Here is a 14,270-nt window from a genome sequence, read left to right as displayed (position 1 = left end):
TGCTAAGTCAGTGCTAATTTAGTACTATTTCCCAGCATTGTTTCAAGCACTGGACTAGTCAAATCAATTTAAGTTATCGTTTCCAAAGCGGTGTAGGAACCACCTTTTAGTGGTGAAGTAACACATTTAAAATATATATCCACGCAGCGTTTTTTTTTCCTATTGTTTAAAAAATACGTGTTTGTGTTACAAATGACTGACTTGATGTCCTTACAGTGATTATTCACTTTTGTTCTGCAGGTATTTTATCTTAGAGATTTTATAAAAACTGTTTTATTGCTTGAAGTACTAAGGAAATAGAAAATATTTTTCATGGTATGTTCAGAATAGTAGTTCTTGATTACTTTATTCTTTGCATATGTAGTAAACAGCTGCTCCAAGTAGGCTTTCTCTGCTTTCAGGGTTCTTACATTATGAGGAACAACCATGTTCCCTACAATCTTGAAAGAATGTCACTCAGGTTTTCTTTTTTTTGTAAATATTGCTATTCTGAACTAAGTTGCAGTAAATAACGAAATACTGTGTGAGTATTTGACCTTCATTAACTTAAAAATTAATATTTATCACTTGCTGTACAGATGGTTCTGACTCCAGAGATAAGCCAAAGCTCTATCGTCTACAATTAAGTGTCACTGAAGTTGGAACTGAAAAATTTGATGACAATTCCATTCAGGTATGGAAAAAAGTAGACTCATATTACAGTACTGATCTGATCTCTGGTGTGTTGTGTGTCATCATGGAATCTTAATAAAATATGCTGTAAATACCCTTCAAAATTTGAAGAGTAAAATATTGCTGAAGTTTTGTATTAATGGCCATAATTACCTGTTTTAATTTTCTTCCACTCTTGATTTAAGAGGAGGGTTTTATTATTTTAAGTCCAGTTTTTATTATTTAAGGAGTGTATTATTTGAAATGGGGTTTTCTTTTTCTGGATCAAATAGTGTTACATATCAGTGTTATTGTAACTGCTTAATGGTTTTCAAGTCCTAGTCTTAATTCTGTTTAGGTAGGATTTTTTTAAGAGTATAAAACAAGCATATTTGTATGAAGTTCATGCCATAGAGTCTCTTACAGTAGCCTGGGTCCATGTCAGTGCATTTAGTTGATTTATAATTATTTACCCTGTGAGATTTCGTATAAAACAGCAAGTGGAAGAAAACAGTATATGATCAAAACAGTGAAAAATTTTTCATTAAGGGAGGTCTGCTGCACATGTTACTTAATGTGTTTTTTATTATTCTTGTTGCATTGAAAAAAGAAGTGAAACTCACAGATTTTAGTACTACTCACTCATCTCTGTGAATTCATAATCAAAGTTAAATAACCAGTTTGTTACATCTTGGTCTGTTTTTTTTATTTCTGCTACAGTATAATTTAATTTATTCTGTGTTAATTAATTTTTTCCCAGTTATTTGGTCCAGGAATTCAGCCTCATCACTGTGACCTCACTAATATGGATGGAGTTGTTACTGTAACCCCTAGAAGCATTGATGCTGAAACCTATGTGGAACGTCAGCGTATTTCAGAAACCACCATGCTGCAAAGTGGGATGAAGGTTCAGTTTGGGTCTTCTCATGTATTTAAGTTTGTGGATCCTACCCAGGACCATATTATTTCCAAAAGATCTACTGATGCAAGTCTTATGGTCAAAGGCCCAAGACACAAAACTGGGTGCGTAAAATTTATTTTCATCCTACTGAGGTTAGAAGGAGAGCCTTGGGAAAAAATACATAATGAAAGCATAATAAATGGCCAGGGACTAGTGTGTGAGCTCATTTAAAGTGTTAAGTATATCATTTTAATACTTGAGCTCCACCTTGTGATTTTATGTAGGATTAGCAAGTGTCTTTTTCATTATGAAGTATTCAAACAAGTTTTCCTCATGCTCACTTCTGTGTGCAAAACACTATAATGGCTTATTTTCATGTATTTCATAGTTCATCCAAGGTCCAGGAAAATTCAAGAAGTTGCTGAATGTTTTCAGAGTCTGCTTTTTGTTTTTTCCCAGATAATAACTTTCAAAATTCCACTAAAAGGGTTTGGTAATGAAGTAATCATGAAATTAGACTGTTAAGATAGGGGAACTATGTGTCTCAATATAACAACCACTTTTTGTAATGTGATTACTTACCCACTGGTTTCTGTGTTGCAAGGACTGACAGTCCAGAAGTCTACCCTGTTGTTTCTCATTCATATTTTTGATAGGTGCATAGTAAAAATACTGATCATAGATACTGTGACTTTTAGGGGTTCAGGTGTTTTGTTTAATGGCTACAGAAATACTCAGAAGAAACTATCTTAAAATTAGTTTGTGTAGCAGGGGAAAAAACAGCATCCTATTTTCCATCTTCTCTGGGTCCAAATGAGGCTACTATTGTTAATATACACATTATTGTATAATGTTATTCAGAAAAGCAACAAATTGGCTTGGAGATGAGTGAGAGAAAGCAGCTTATCTGCTGAATTAATATATATGTATGCTATAACCATTTTTAGTTTTTTCTCCACTGCATTTTCTTATGGAGGACACTGTGCTTTTTGTAGGCCCTGTCTGTGGGAGGACCTCCAGCCATGTGGCTGTCATGTAACTTGCTTAAATCTTTAGTTCATGCTGCGTTTAGCCTGCAGATCAATAAATAAGCGTTCTTGCAAATTTACAGCCAACTGGAAAGCACTGTATTACTTCAGAGCTTTATCTAGACAATAAAATCTATGGCAAGGGCTGTTGCAGCTTGAACAAGCAAATACTTTAAAAATCTTTAGAATAAGGAGATAGTAATATGCATTGCTATGATTTATGAGTTATTTACATTATGTTGTACATTTAATACTAAAGAGCTGAGTAAAAAATTGTAGCTAGTCTATTGTAATAAACGCAATGCCATGAACATGTTTTAATGTTTTATGTGTATTATGTTTGTGTATTTATATTTTCTCACTTGACCGGGAAGAAATTAGCTATGAATCTGGTTTTGCAAATGAAATTGTCTGTATAAGTATTTTAGGTTTTATTGATATGAAGAACTAATAGAGTATTAAAAAAAGTTAATATTAACTGGGCTCATGTTATAACCCTTGAATTTTAATTTACTAATTTTAGTTACTCTGTTCCTTTTTTATTAAATGTTGAACAGTATAATTTCTAAAACATACTGGAAATGTTATCTTGTTTATAGAGCTGTCCAGGAAACCACATTTGATCTGGAGGGAGATATTCACAGTGGAACAGCATTACCAGCAAGCAAGGTATTGCATTATGACTAAGCTAGCAATAAATAACAGCATGTGTAAGTTAAATCAAAATTAGAGGAGCAGTAGTATTTGGGGAAGTGTGGCCAATTTATCAGTCTCCCGTGCTGTTTTTCCTTGTGGATGAGCTCGGATATTATATACATTGTTATTTTAGATTTGGTTTATTTTTTTACCCAAAACCCTTTTGTTTATATTTGTATTGGCATTGGGGATGCATCTCATGTCAAGGATGACATTTTTTAGAAAGGGAAACTCTCCAAACCTGAAGTTGTTGCTCCCCAAATTGACTTATGGAAAGCAGATCATATGCAGGTAGAGATTCTTGTTAGAACTGGTACATTGTTACCTTGTGTGTGTAGCATATGGCTGTTGTCATCTGTGATGGGGTAAATAAATGTTTTATATAAAATGTGAAAGGGTGTTCAATTTTAATTTAACTAGGCTTTTAAAATTTAATGGATGTGACTTTATACTTCAATAGAGCTCCTGTACACACATTGAATAAACAAACTGTCTCTGCACTCATAATTATAAACGTTTTATGAGGTGATAATCTTTTCATGCTTTCTTTCTGCACTTTCTGTTAATAGACTTTGTGTCAGAATTGCATTTTCCAAGAGCAAATAAAGAGTAAATTACAAAATGGGTAATGCCTTACTTGCTATGATCATATGCCTCAGATGAAATGAGAGAATGAATTATTTCTGCAGTGTGAAATGGAGTAATCTTCCCAGAACTGCATTCCCTTTTTTGTTTTATTTCTGCTATTACACAACTGAAATACTTGTAACTATTTAGTGATATTAATGAAGCAGTGTAGGTATTAATAACTCTGATAACTTTTGAATGTATTTTTAGTCTTACTTGCTTTCTTACCAGTTTTTTGATTCAGTTTCTCTACTTTCTTGGTACTATTGGGTAGTGCTTTTGTCTTGAATGTGTTTTTCACCTACTTCTGATAGGAATTTTAGTGATATTTTACAATATTTTATAAGGAAGAACAGAAACTTTGCAAACTAATAAAATACCTTAAAATTTCTCAGAATAAGAGTTTCTGGCTTTATTATATAGCTTATTTCATATTCTATTCACAGTCATTAGAAAAAATACTTCTAGTGGACTGAGGGAATAATGGGAAAATTTAGTTTCTTTTTCAGTTGTGCTGTTTGAGACTGTGTACATCTTGTTAAAGCACTGATGAATCACTCATTTTCTGACATTTGCTCTCTTCTAAGTTTGCTTTTCTGTTTGGAAAAGGGGTAACAGTAAGTTTAATGAAAGTTCTCTGAGATGTGGTGGTGAAAAGTGATTTAGTTCAAACTCTTGCTTTGAGATGCACTTGTTGGAAGGTTTTCCTGTGTTGAAGTAAATTATTTAGTCCTAGAAATCTTATGAAATGTTGAAACACTTTCTATTTTACTGATGTCTTGTTTTCCACTCTTTATGCTGAAAAAATTTGCTATTTGTTTTGCTGCTTAAAGCAGCGTATTTGTCCCATTCTTGATAGGATTTGATTGAACTAGAAATCATAAATTAAAAGCTTCCTTATTAAGGAGCCTAAGACACCAAAAGAAAACAGTCAAATGTTACATAAAAAAATAACAGTTTGAATTTCCCCTTTTTGTCTTGGAAATGTTGTACTGCCTGCCAGATCAGATTTTCCTTAAGATCAGGATAAATTATGTGTCAGATCAGTAATGCAAACGCTTGGAACTATTGCAGAAGCAGAGTGGGGGAGTATGACTAGTTTTAAATTTGCAAATGCATTTAACTTTGTCTCTTACCTAAAGTTTTGATTCCCAACCCATTCTTACTTTGTATTGTAGCTATGAAACTTTTGATTAAAGGTGTTTACAAGCTACATTATAAATTCTAGAAGTGCATTAACAAAGAACTGCTCCTAGCTGGCCATTGTTGTCTGTTGAATTGGGAGCAGGCTCTTCAGTGCCTCACTGCAGTGAAAACACCTGCTGAGCTGTTGCTCTGTGTGCCATACTCCCTTCTGTTTCCCCATCTTTTCAAGCCTCAGACCTCAGCTTCATTGTAGTGCTGCTAGGCACAAATGCCAGCTCATGCAGTGCTTGCATGCTAAGCACCTGTCCTGCTGTTTTGAATTAGAGCACTAGCAGGCTGGACGGTGACAGGACATCATCTGCATCCAGCACAACCGAGCGAGGAATGGTGAAGCCGATGATAAGAATAGACCAGCAGGATTACCGCAGACAGGACAGCAGGTAGGAAACATGGTATCCATTACTTCTCAGAATTGAAAAAATGGATTTGTTTTTTCCAGTAGAACAAGTGCTGCATTAAAGTATTTTAAATGATCTGGTTTTCCATATGGAGAATGAGATTTCCTTTGAGATTCTCTCCAAATAAGCTGCGGGATTAACAACCAAAGCAAAAACCTTCACAATATTAAAAAAAAAAAAACAACCAAAAAAACTAGTCCTTTGCTTTAGTATTCTTTGTGGTTCTCTTTCTGTAAAGTTAGGCTGATAGTCGTATCACATCATTGTTATTGATTTGTGGTTAAGCATGTCATATGAAATGAAAAGTACAGTTACATAAAATTTTAATTTGTCAGTGGCAAGATGATGTGATTTACTCTGTAGAGTGAAATAACCAGGTCTGCTATGCTGTTGTCAGCCAGTGTGGAGTCTCTGTCCTTGAAGATGCTTAAAGATACTTAAAATCTGACTGGACAGGGTAGTGAGCAACTTGCTCTTGTTGACCCTGTTTTGAGCAGAGAAGTTGGATCAGATGATCTCTAGTCTCCTATCACACCTCAACAAATGGGTGAGAATGTGAATAGAACTTTTCCCAAACCTTTCAAAAAATACAAGATCGTATTGCTGTCTGCGTAAATCAGCTTTTAAATTTAGATGAACAGCTGTGATAAATGGATGAAAGGTAAGGTAAATATTCTGCAGGGTTAAAACATGCAGTGATCCAAGTTGTAAAGCTTGCAGTATAAAGCTCTTTGTATCTTTAAATTGATATATTATTCACTAGACAGGTAGGAGAATTCAGAAATTTGACTGGCAGGAAAAAAATACTACCAAAAATGGGCAGAAAATTGTGCTTCCACTTGAACTTGGATGTTCAAATGTTCTGTAGCAGGGGCATCTTTTAAATACTTTCAGTGAAGTTAGACTAGAATATAACTCAGTTCTACTCTACACTCCCTTGTTAGAGTGCCTGACCATCTTCAGATTCTTTTTTAGGATTTTATTAAGATTGAGACGATTTAACTCCTTTTGGGTTACTAGTATTTTAATTGTAATTTTCCTCATAAGATGAACAAAACTTCTTTCTGAACCTTTTATAGCCTGTCAGAAGTTCTTGAGGCTTCTGTTATTAATACTTCTTCATCTATGCTTCTGTATGTGCTTGAAGTTTATTAAATTTCTATGAAGAGAATTATCTTGTGCTATAGATATGTATTTCGGAAGCACAGAGCAATCTGTGAGTTGTATCTTGGCTTTATTTTGTTGGGGGTTTTTTAACTTCTTAAATTCCTTCTGAAGAGAGTACTTATTGCTAGTTTTTACAAAGGTTTTTTTCACCATGGTTCCTGTGTGCAGAAAGTATTTTTAGAGGCATCTAGATCACACTTAAATTTGTGATAACTACAACTTCAGAGATCTTCATCACCAGCCCTGACATTGCTATTTTATTTCTGTATGTATATATCTTAAAATGTCTGTAGAATGTGTTGTGTAATGAGTCTCATTCATCTAAATACAGCACTTCTGTCATGTGTTCTTTCTCAGATACATTCACTGTGTTCGTAACAAATCAGCAAAGTCAGGATGTTAGATTACGACTTGACAAATTGGACAATGAGTTGCCTGAATATGTGGAATTCCCCTTTGTGGATATATTTTGTGGACCTTTAGTTAGGCTTCCTCTGGGATACTCTGATCTCCTTTTGTGAGCTCTAAGGACAATAATTGTGAACTGCTTTATTAGTTTAAAAAACCAAAAATTCTTCACTGGCAAGTTTCAGGTTCTTGGTATTGTACAACTTCCAGCCCACACTAAATGTTCTAAATGTTCTTCTGGGTACTCTGTGTATTCATCACTGCCGTATAAAGGTGACTAATAAGACAAATAAGACTCTCTTCCAGTAACTCATTGGATGGATTGAAGACCAAAGATTAGAACTTGGCTGCCATGTTTTTTTCATTTCTAGAAAGAAAAAAAATTGACATCTGAGAGTATAACTCCAGTTTACTTACTGGGTATGATTATTCTGATTGTAATGTGATTCTTGGAAATAAAACATAGTGACTATTCAGTTAAGGATTGTATTCATATATGCTTATTAGATAACTGACTACAATTAACATGGGCAACATATAATAAAAATAAGAAAAAAAAATTTTGTCTTGGATACCTTTCAAGAGTTTTTGAAGCTGTGTTTGGTAGGAAAAGATTGTGATGATTTGTCAGTGGTGTTAATTGGATGCAGATGCATACCCGATTCCTTGATTTAACATGCCTTAAAATACATAGTTAGTATGCTGACAAAAACAATCACACATTTTATGCCGTTTATCATAGACTCAGGTTATGCCTAAGATAATGCCTAAGAGAATATAGAAATATCAGGAAAATGCATTATTGCTTTTAATGTGATTTTAAAGTGTAATATTACCTGACACTATACTGAGAAAGGAGGCAACCCTTAATCAATATTTATGACCCTTCTAAACCTAACTAGTCTGTCAGACTGGTTTACCTCAAAGAATTTCATCACCACAGAGGGGCTTTATCTGCAGGAGCAATAACATAAAGAAGCATACACTTAAAATATATCCATTAAAATGTGTTATCAAAAGCACAGAAAATTACTTCAACTTAGATTTCTGTTGTGCAAAGCTTAATTTGAGAGTATTTATTTTGTGTGTTTTTAGGGGAAGGAGGAAGTTGATATGGGGTTTACAACAAGATGATCTTCAAGGGCCCTTTCCATCCTATGACATACCCAGACTATCCTATGGCACCATGATTTGTTGAAGGGAATTCCTATTAGGGTAGTTAAATAACTGATTACTGCATCAGCTCCTAGACAACTATTTTACAGATAGAATTAAATTAACAATATTTAAAGAATAGTTTGTATTAATTTGGCTCTTAAGGCAAATTTCCACAAGTCTGTGACTAGTCTTGTATTAATATCAGGTCTCATCATTCATGACACATTGTTTCTCATTGGCTGGGAATCCATTTCCTCTGTTTGTGCTGAAACTGATCAATAGCATTTTGTTCTAAGGAAAATAAAATAAATCATCAGCTGAAATCTGTCACTGGTTTACTAGCCAGTTTGTAAAATATTTCTATCTCTTACTACCATTCCAATAATGAAAGATGAAAAGTTTTTCTGGAGTTGTCACTGTAGTTCCATTTTATAATACTGTATGTGAGTAATTTTTCTATGGAAGTCATTAAGTTCTCAGTAAAGAAGCACTTTTGACAGTGTTTCAGTGATAGTGAACAATTAGTTAATTTTAAATTTATAGCAGCAAAAAGAGAGAAAATATATAAATTTATACACCAGCTGGGTGCTTTTCATAAAGACAGCATCCTGTCATGTTTGAAATGTAACTGAAATGGCAGAAATTTGTGTACATACTGCCATGCTGTGCCTGCTATTCCTTAACTTTCAACTCCCCCAGAAACTGGATTTGGTGAACACTTCTTATAATAAGGCATTATCTAGGTGGCATAACCTGAGTTCTCCGCTGGTTTAAGGTTTTACAAGTTTGTAAAAAAGCAAGCAACCAAACCAAAACCCAAAGGTACTCTGGGTTTTTGGATTCAATATGCTAAAATTTGGTTTAGATCTTTTGACATCAGCCATCAAAATGATATTGTGGATTTTTACTACAGGAGATACAGCAATGAAAGCCTGTATTCAATTATCTTTGCCTTGTGGCAATTACTAATAATCTTCAGGAGAGCGAGATTAATATATTACATTCCTTTCTTTATCAAAGTTGCTGGGGAAAGTAGAAAGCTGCCTGTTGTGTTACACGTATTTAAAATTATTATTGCAGGCAGAAAATGTTAAGCTTTTATTCATTTCCTAAAAATAGGTGTCCAGCTGCAGAGAACAGCTCAGGTAATCTTTGCTTAAGGCAGTAATGATTTATTAAATTAGGAGAAGGTTTTTCACTCAGAGGATGGTTGGGGACTGGAACAGCTCCCCAGGGCAGTGGTCACAGCACCAGCCTGACAGAGTTCAAGAAGCATTTGGACAGCACTCTCATGCACATGTTGTGACTCTTGGGGTGTTGTGTACAGGGCCAGGAGTTGGACTCAGTTATTCTAATGGGTCCTTTCCTACTCAGGATATTCTGTGAAATACACACTTAACCTTTTGCAGGCACCAGAAAAATCAAATCTCTGTTTGGTGATTTCTCTGATGGGTTCTGGTAAGAAATAGCTCTGCAGTTAGTTTCAGTGAGGACAGTTCTGGGGCTGATTGCTGTTTCCTGATGTAATGTAGCAACAGCTAAGTAAGGACTGGATTTGACCTTCTTTTCCTCTTTACCAGAAAAAAAGGTCAAAGAGCTTGACTAAGTCTTCATAAATTTTGAAGGCATGAAAGGCAGCAAAGTACATTTGTTGTAACCAAGTTGATGTTTCAGTCAAAGCTTCATTCCATTTCTTTCATGTGTCCATGAATAATTTGTTATTTGAATCTTGTAAATGGCAGATGGCAAACTGATTGTATCAGCCTGCTGTGCAGCACACAAGAGGGTGCTCATTAATATCACAGACTCCACAGTTCAAGTCTGTATTTTTATCTGTTGTGTTTCTGACAAATACAACTTGAATGATTCTGGAGGAAAGGTTAAAAAAGTGTCATTCTGTGTAAGGTTATTGTGTCAATATTTGGAACCAGTGTATTTGGAGAAATATTTAATTTTTCAGTAATTAATATCACCCACGTGGATTATCACCCACAAATTTAATTTTTTTCATCTTCCTTTAGATCTCAGGATACCCTTGGACCAGAACTGATACTGCCTGCCAGTATAGAATTCAGGGAAAGCTGTGAGTAAATAGTGAAGTTACAATACTAACCTGTTAATGCATTCTTCTATACTGTAATATTTCAATTAGTTTGAAAACTTAAGGGTGATTTAAGTAAACATTGAAAGAAACTATGACTATACAGATGCTAGACAGTCTAGTAGTATAATTTTTGTTGGGAGGGTGAGCAGATGTTTTAGATATTGAGGCATGTTCATGCATATCTTAATTCTGATTGCATTTCAACTCCTTCAGATTTTCAGATGAAATGTGAAAAAATTATAATCCCATCTCCTCAACAGTACCTTGGATTCATTGTCTTCTGTGTAGTTCTCTGTGCCTTGTGTAATAGATTGCATCTTGGTCAAAATCCATTTTCTATAAAATCTGATTAGGTTTACATTGTCATTTAGAGTTTAATTTTTTATTCTCTTGGTGCACAGGTTTTTAAGGCTCAGATCTGGTAGCATAATAACATATGAGAGATTGCCCACACTTCAAATATTTGAAACTAAATAGATTTGTGAGCAAGCAAAGACTGATTTTTATTAGTATGGGAGCTTTGTTGGAGTAATATGTGCAAGCGGAATTTTCCATTTTCCTGTTCCCTTGAAGATGCAAATTTTCAGTAGATAAAAAAAAGTACAGAAATGTTTCCCAATTAGCAGATTTTCTGGCTTTATATGGATGTGTTTTGTTAGTGTGTCTAACACTATGTACTGTAGTACATAGTAGACAACTTAGAGTTTAAATTCCTGTAAGTTGCTCCCCCTTCCTCTTCTTTCCCCAAAGAAAACCCTTTATGCCTCAAGTTATGAAATTGTTTTCTTTCATTCTCTTCCTGTCTTTGGGTTTATGACATACCGTTTCTTTTCCTCTTTGTCTGCAGCTGAAGATGCCTTCTTATCTGCCATTATAAATTACACAAATAGCTCAACAGTTCATTTTAAGCTTTCACCAACATATGTTCTGTATATGACATGTCGGTATGTATTGTCCAGCCAATACAGACCTGACATCACTCCTGCTGAGCGTACTCACAAAGTCATTGCAATAGTCAACAAGATGGTGAACATGATGGAAGGAGTGATACAGGTGAGTTACTCTGCCAAAATAATGTCAAGGGAATTACCTACATTTTGTTGATAATCGAGCAAACTTCTTAGCCTTTTTCATAGTCTGACCTTTAACAGTAGTTGATTAAACAGTTATACCTGCATTGACTGCCCTTATGAGGGGCAGTTGTTGCTTTTATGTCAGTGAATAATGTCAGTGGTAAAGAAACTTTACCTGAGCAAAGTGGGAAGTTAGGGAGTGGCTGTTGCTCTGAAGATTATGTTCCCTGACAAGAAATGACTCTTTTCTAGAAGGTAAGATCTTTGCAAACGTTTCTGGCCATGAACCCTTGTAAAACAAGTTGGATCCGCTTATTAAAGAATACTGTATAGGTAGCATTTGTTTGCACTAACAATGCTTGAAATGAACATATTAAAAGAATTATGACTTTTAAATTCTAACCCTATCACTTTTACAACGTTGGTAACCACGAAAATGGTTGGATGTTTTGAACATAAAACTGGACATAAAACTTGGACATCTTGAACCAACCTGACACAACTGCTTTGGAAAGAGAAATACAAGTTCTCAAATGTTCCGGTGTTTTCTATGTAGTCTAACACTCTTGCTACTATACGTGCAAGACTTCTACAGAATCACAGGGGGAATTCTGTTTTGTGTAAAAATGAAGGATAAGATCCACTGGGCTGTCTGTCATATTAGTCAATACCTTGCATTGTGTACCTTGCATTGATAAAACAGATTGGTCATTTTCTCAGACAGGAGTGCTAGTTCATGTATCCTCAGTAATTAATTAAACTTCTTTGTCTGCAGGTTTTTCTCAGAAGAAAAACTGAAATCTGTTTCTATATTTATTAAAACAGATGTGTTCAATGCAAATAGTGCTGCCAGAGTAGCAGCAAGGACCCTGCTGCACTAAGTGCTGTACAGGCATAACAAATGTGTCTGTCCTGCCTTAGAGAATTTACAATGCAAGTGTTACACAACAGCTTGATTAAGGAAGAGTAGGAAAGTAAACAAAAGTGTGGCATGAAATTCACAAGCAAACTGAAATTGTTCGGGTTTTGGTAAGATTTAGTGAAGTTTTCTGCAGGGGAATATTACCTCTAGACTCCTGTGTAATCTTAAACAACAAGCTCCTACCTTTCACAAGAAAGATTGGGAGGAAGTGCTATTGTTGAGGTCACTTTACAATAAGAAAGATTTGCCTTCTGTGTACATTTGAAAGTTGATCAGAGACTGAACAGCAGTTTGCTTCTGAAGAGAAGAACTGGTATGTTGCTTTGAATCTTGATGTCACAGTCAATAGATATTTGATAAAATCAAAATGGTATGAAAAATTAATATCAGGCTCTTTTATAAAAAAAAAAAAAATTAAATCTGTTTATGGAAGAGAGGAGACTGTAGCTACAGGGGAGAACATGAAATGGCAAGAGCCTGCACATAAGCAATTCAGTGGCTAGAATGGAAAGTAAATAGAAAGAAGTAGTCTTCAAATATAAACTGGAAGTTACAGGTCTGAATCAAAGAAAGTCAGTTTATAGAGTTAATGTATACTGGTTACAATGAACCTAAAAAGACCTGTAGTGACAGAGGCAGATATAGTGGGAAAGCAGAGATAAAATTTTCTATTCTTAGTGTTGAATGGCTAATGAGGTGGCTGCTAGCGGGTATTAGAGGGGTGGACTCAAACATCAGTTTGATTTGAAAGAAATCAAAGCTAGAAAGCAGATTATCCTGTGAAAAATAGTCATTTACTGCACTGAGAAGGGCTTCCCAAGTCACATGCAGCCTTGTGGTTCTAAGCCAATGTATTTTCTATAATCCTGCTAATACTACTACAAAACTGTTAAACCCAGCTGTTTGTCTGGACTGTCCTTTGTGAAAGGCCATTTCTACAGTCATGTAACTTCAGCTGCATTCTAATCTCCAACCCAAATATTATGGAACACATCAGCAAGGAAGCAGTATTTGTGGTTTGCGAAAGATGTTGCCTAATTGGAAGAAATTAACTGAAAGGAGTCAGAGGTTGCAGAAAAGTTGGGAGGAAGTTCATTCAAATGTCGTGGTGAAAGGAGCCAGAGGAAAGGGGGGAGAATACACCTGGGACAAAAGAGAAAAACTTCAGTGATTTTCAAGGTTAATAGGCTGAAGGCAAAGAAACACATTGATTCTAGGGACCAGTAAAATGCCTTTAGCTTGGACCTGTTGTAGTGGAGTAGAAACAGTGCAAGCTTAGTTAAGTCAGATTACTTCTTCTAAGGTGTAACATAAGTGGTTATATTTATGGCTGTCACAGTCAAATTACCATGTAATAGGTTGTATCACAATAGCTTTTTTGTGTGTCTTCAAGTGTAAAGCATTTGTGCACTGAAGGGGATCTGATGGTGTGAGAGACAGAGAAAACAAATGAGTGGCAAGTGGAGAGAGGCACCCAAAACAGGAGTGAGAAGGTGCACAAACTCCTGTGCTGTATTGTGGGAATAAATTAATGGCTGAGAGGCTGAGATCCTAAATTTCCCTGCCTAGATCAGAAAGCTATCAAGTCTCATTGTGAAGCTACTCAAGAAGTATTTGCTAACAAATTAAATTTGTGACTTCATATATAGTATTTGTATCCAAATATTATATATGACTTTGAGGTAAATATAAAATAGGAGAGATCTATGAGAAGGCTGAGTGCTTTCAATAAAAAAAGCAGAATTAGAAATTCAGTTCATATGAAAAAGCCTTTTTTTTTTTTTTTGTATCCTTTTTTTTCCCCCAAATCATTCTGTGGCATTTTTCATACTTTTTAAATTTTAACATTTGTTTGTTGAAGGAGCATTTCCTTTTGTTCTGTGCAAACACATCTTCAGTCAGTTAAGAATGCTTTGGTTGCAAAGGGAGAG

The 14,270-nt window shown here is 35.0% G+C and overlaps 1 protein-coding gene across 27 annotated transcripts in view; it reads left to right on the top strand.

Annotated features, from left to right (window-relative positions):
- The window catches only part of AFDN (afadin, adherens junction formation factor), a 114,496-nt gene that overhangs the window by 46,901 nt on the left and 53,325 nt on the right, over positions 1-14,270 (top strand). For all 27 annotated transcript variants that reach the window (XR_012055133.1, XM_030268377.4, XM_030268383.4 and 24 more), the window contains 6 exons: positions 579-673; positions 1,412-1,674; positions 3,180-3,249; positions 5,374-5,489; positions 10,262-10,323; positions 11,192-11,397. Coding sequence is in view for 26 of the 27 variants with exons in the window: in XM_030268377.4 (XP_030124237.4) it covers positions 579-673; positions 1,412-1,674; positions 3,180-3,249; positions 5,374-5,489; positions 10,262-10,323; positions 11,192-11,397 (812 nt within the window). In the remaining variant the exon portion in view is untranslated. The remainder of the gene's footprint in view (positions 1-578; positions 674-1,411; positions 1,675-3,179; positions 3,250-5,373; positions 5,490-10,261; positions 10,324-11,191; positions 11,398-14,270) is intronic.

The sequence above is a fragment of the Taeniopygia guttata genome, chromosome 3, assembly GCF_048771995.1.
Source record: "Taeniopygia guttata chromosome 3, bTaeGut7.mat, whole genome shotgun sequence".
NCBI lineage: Eukaryota > Metazoa > Chordata > Aves > Passeriformes > Estrildidae > Taeniopygia > Taeniopygia guttata.
The sequence above is the reverse complement of the archived record's forward strand: the minus strand, read 5'-3'. Positions and strand labels throughout refer to the sequence as shown.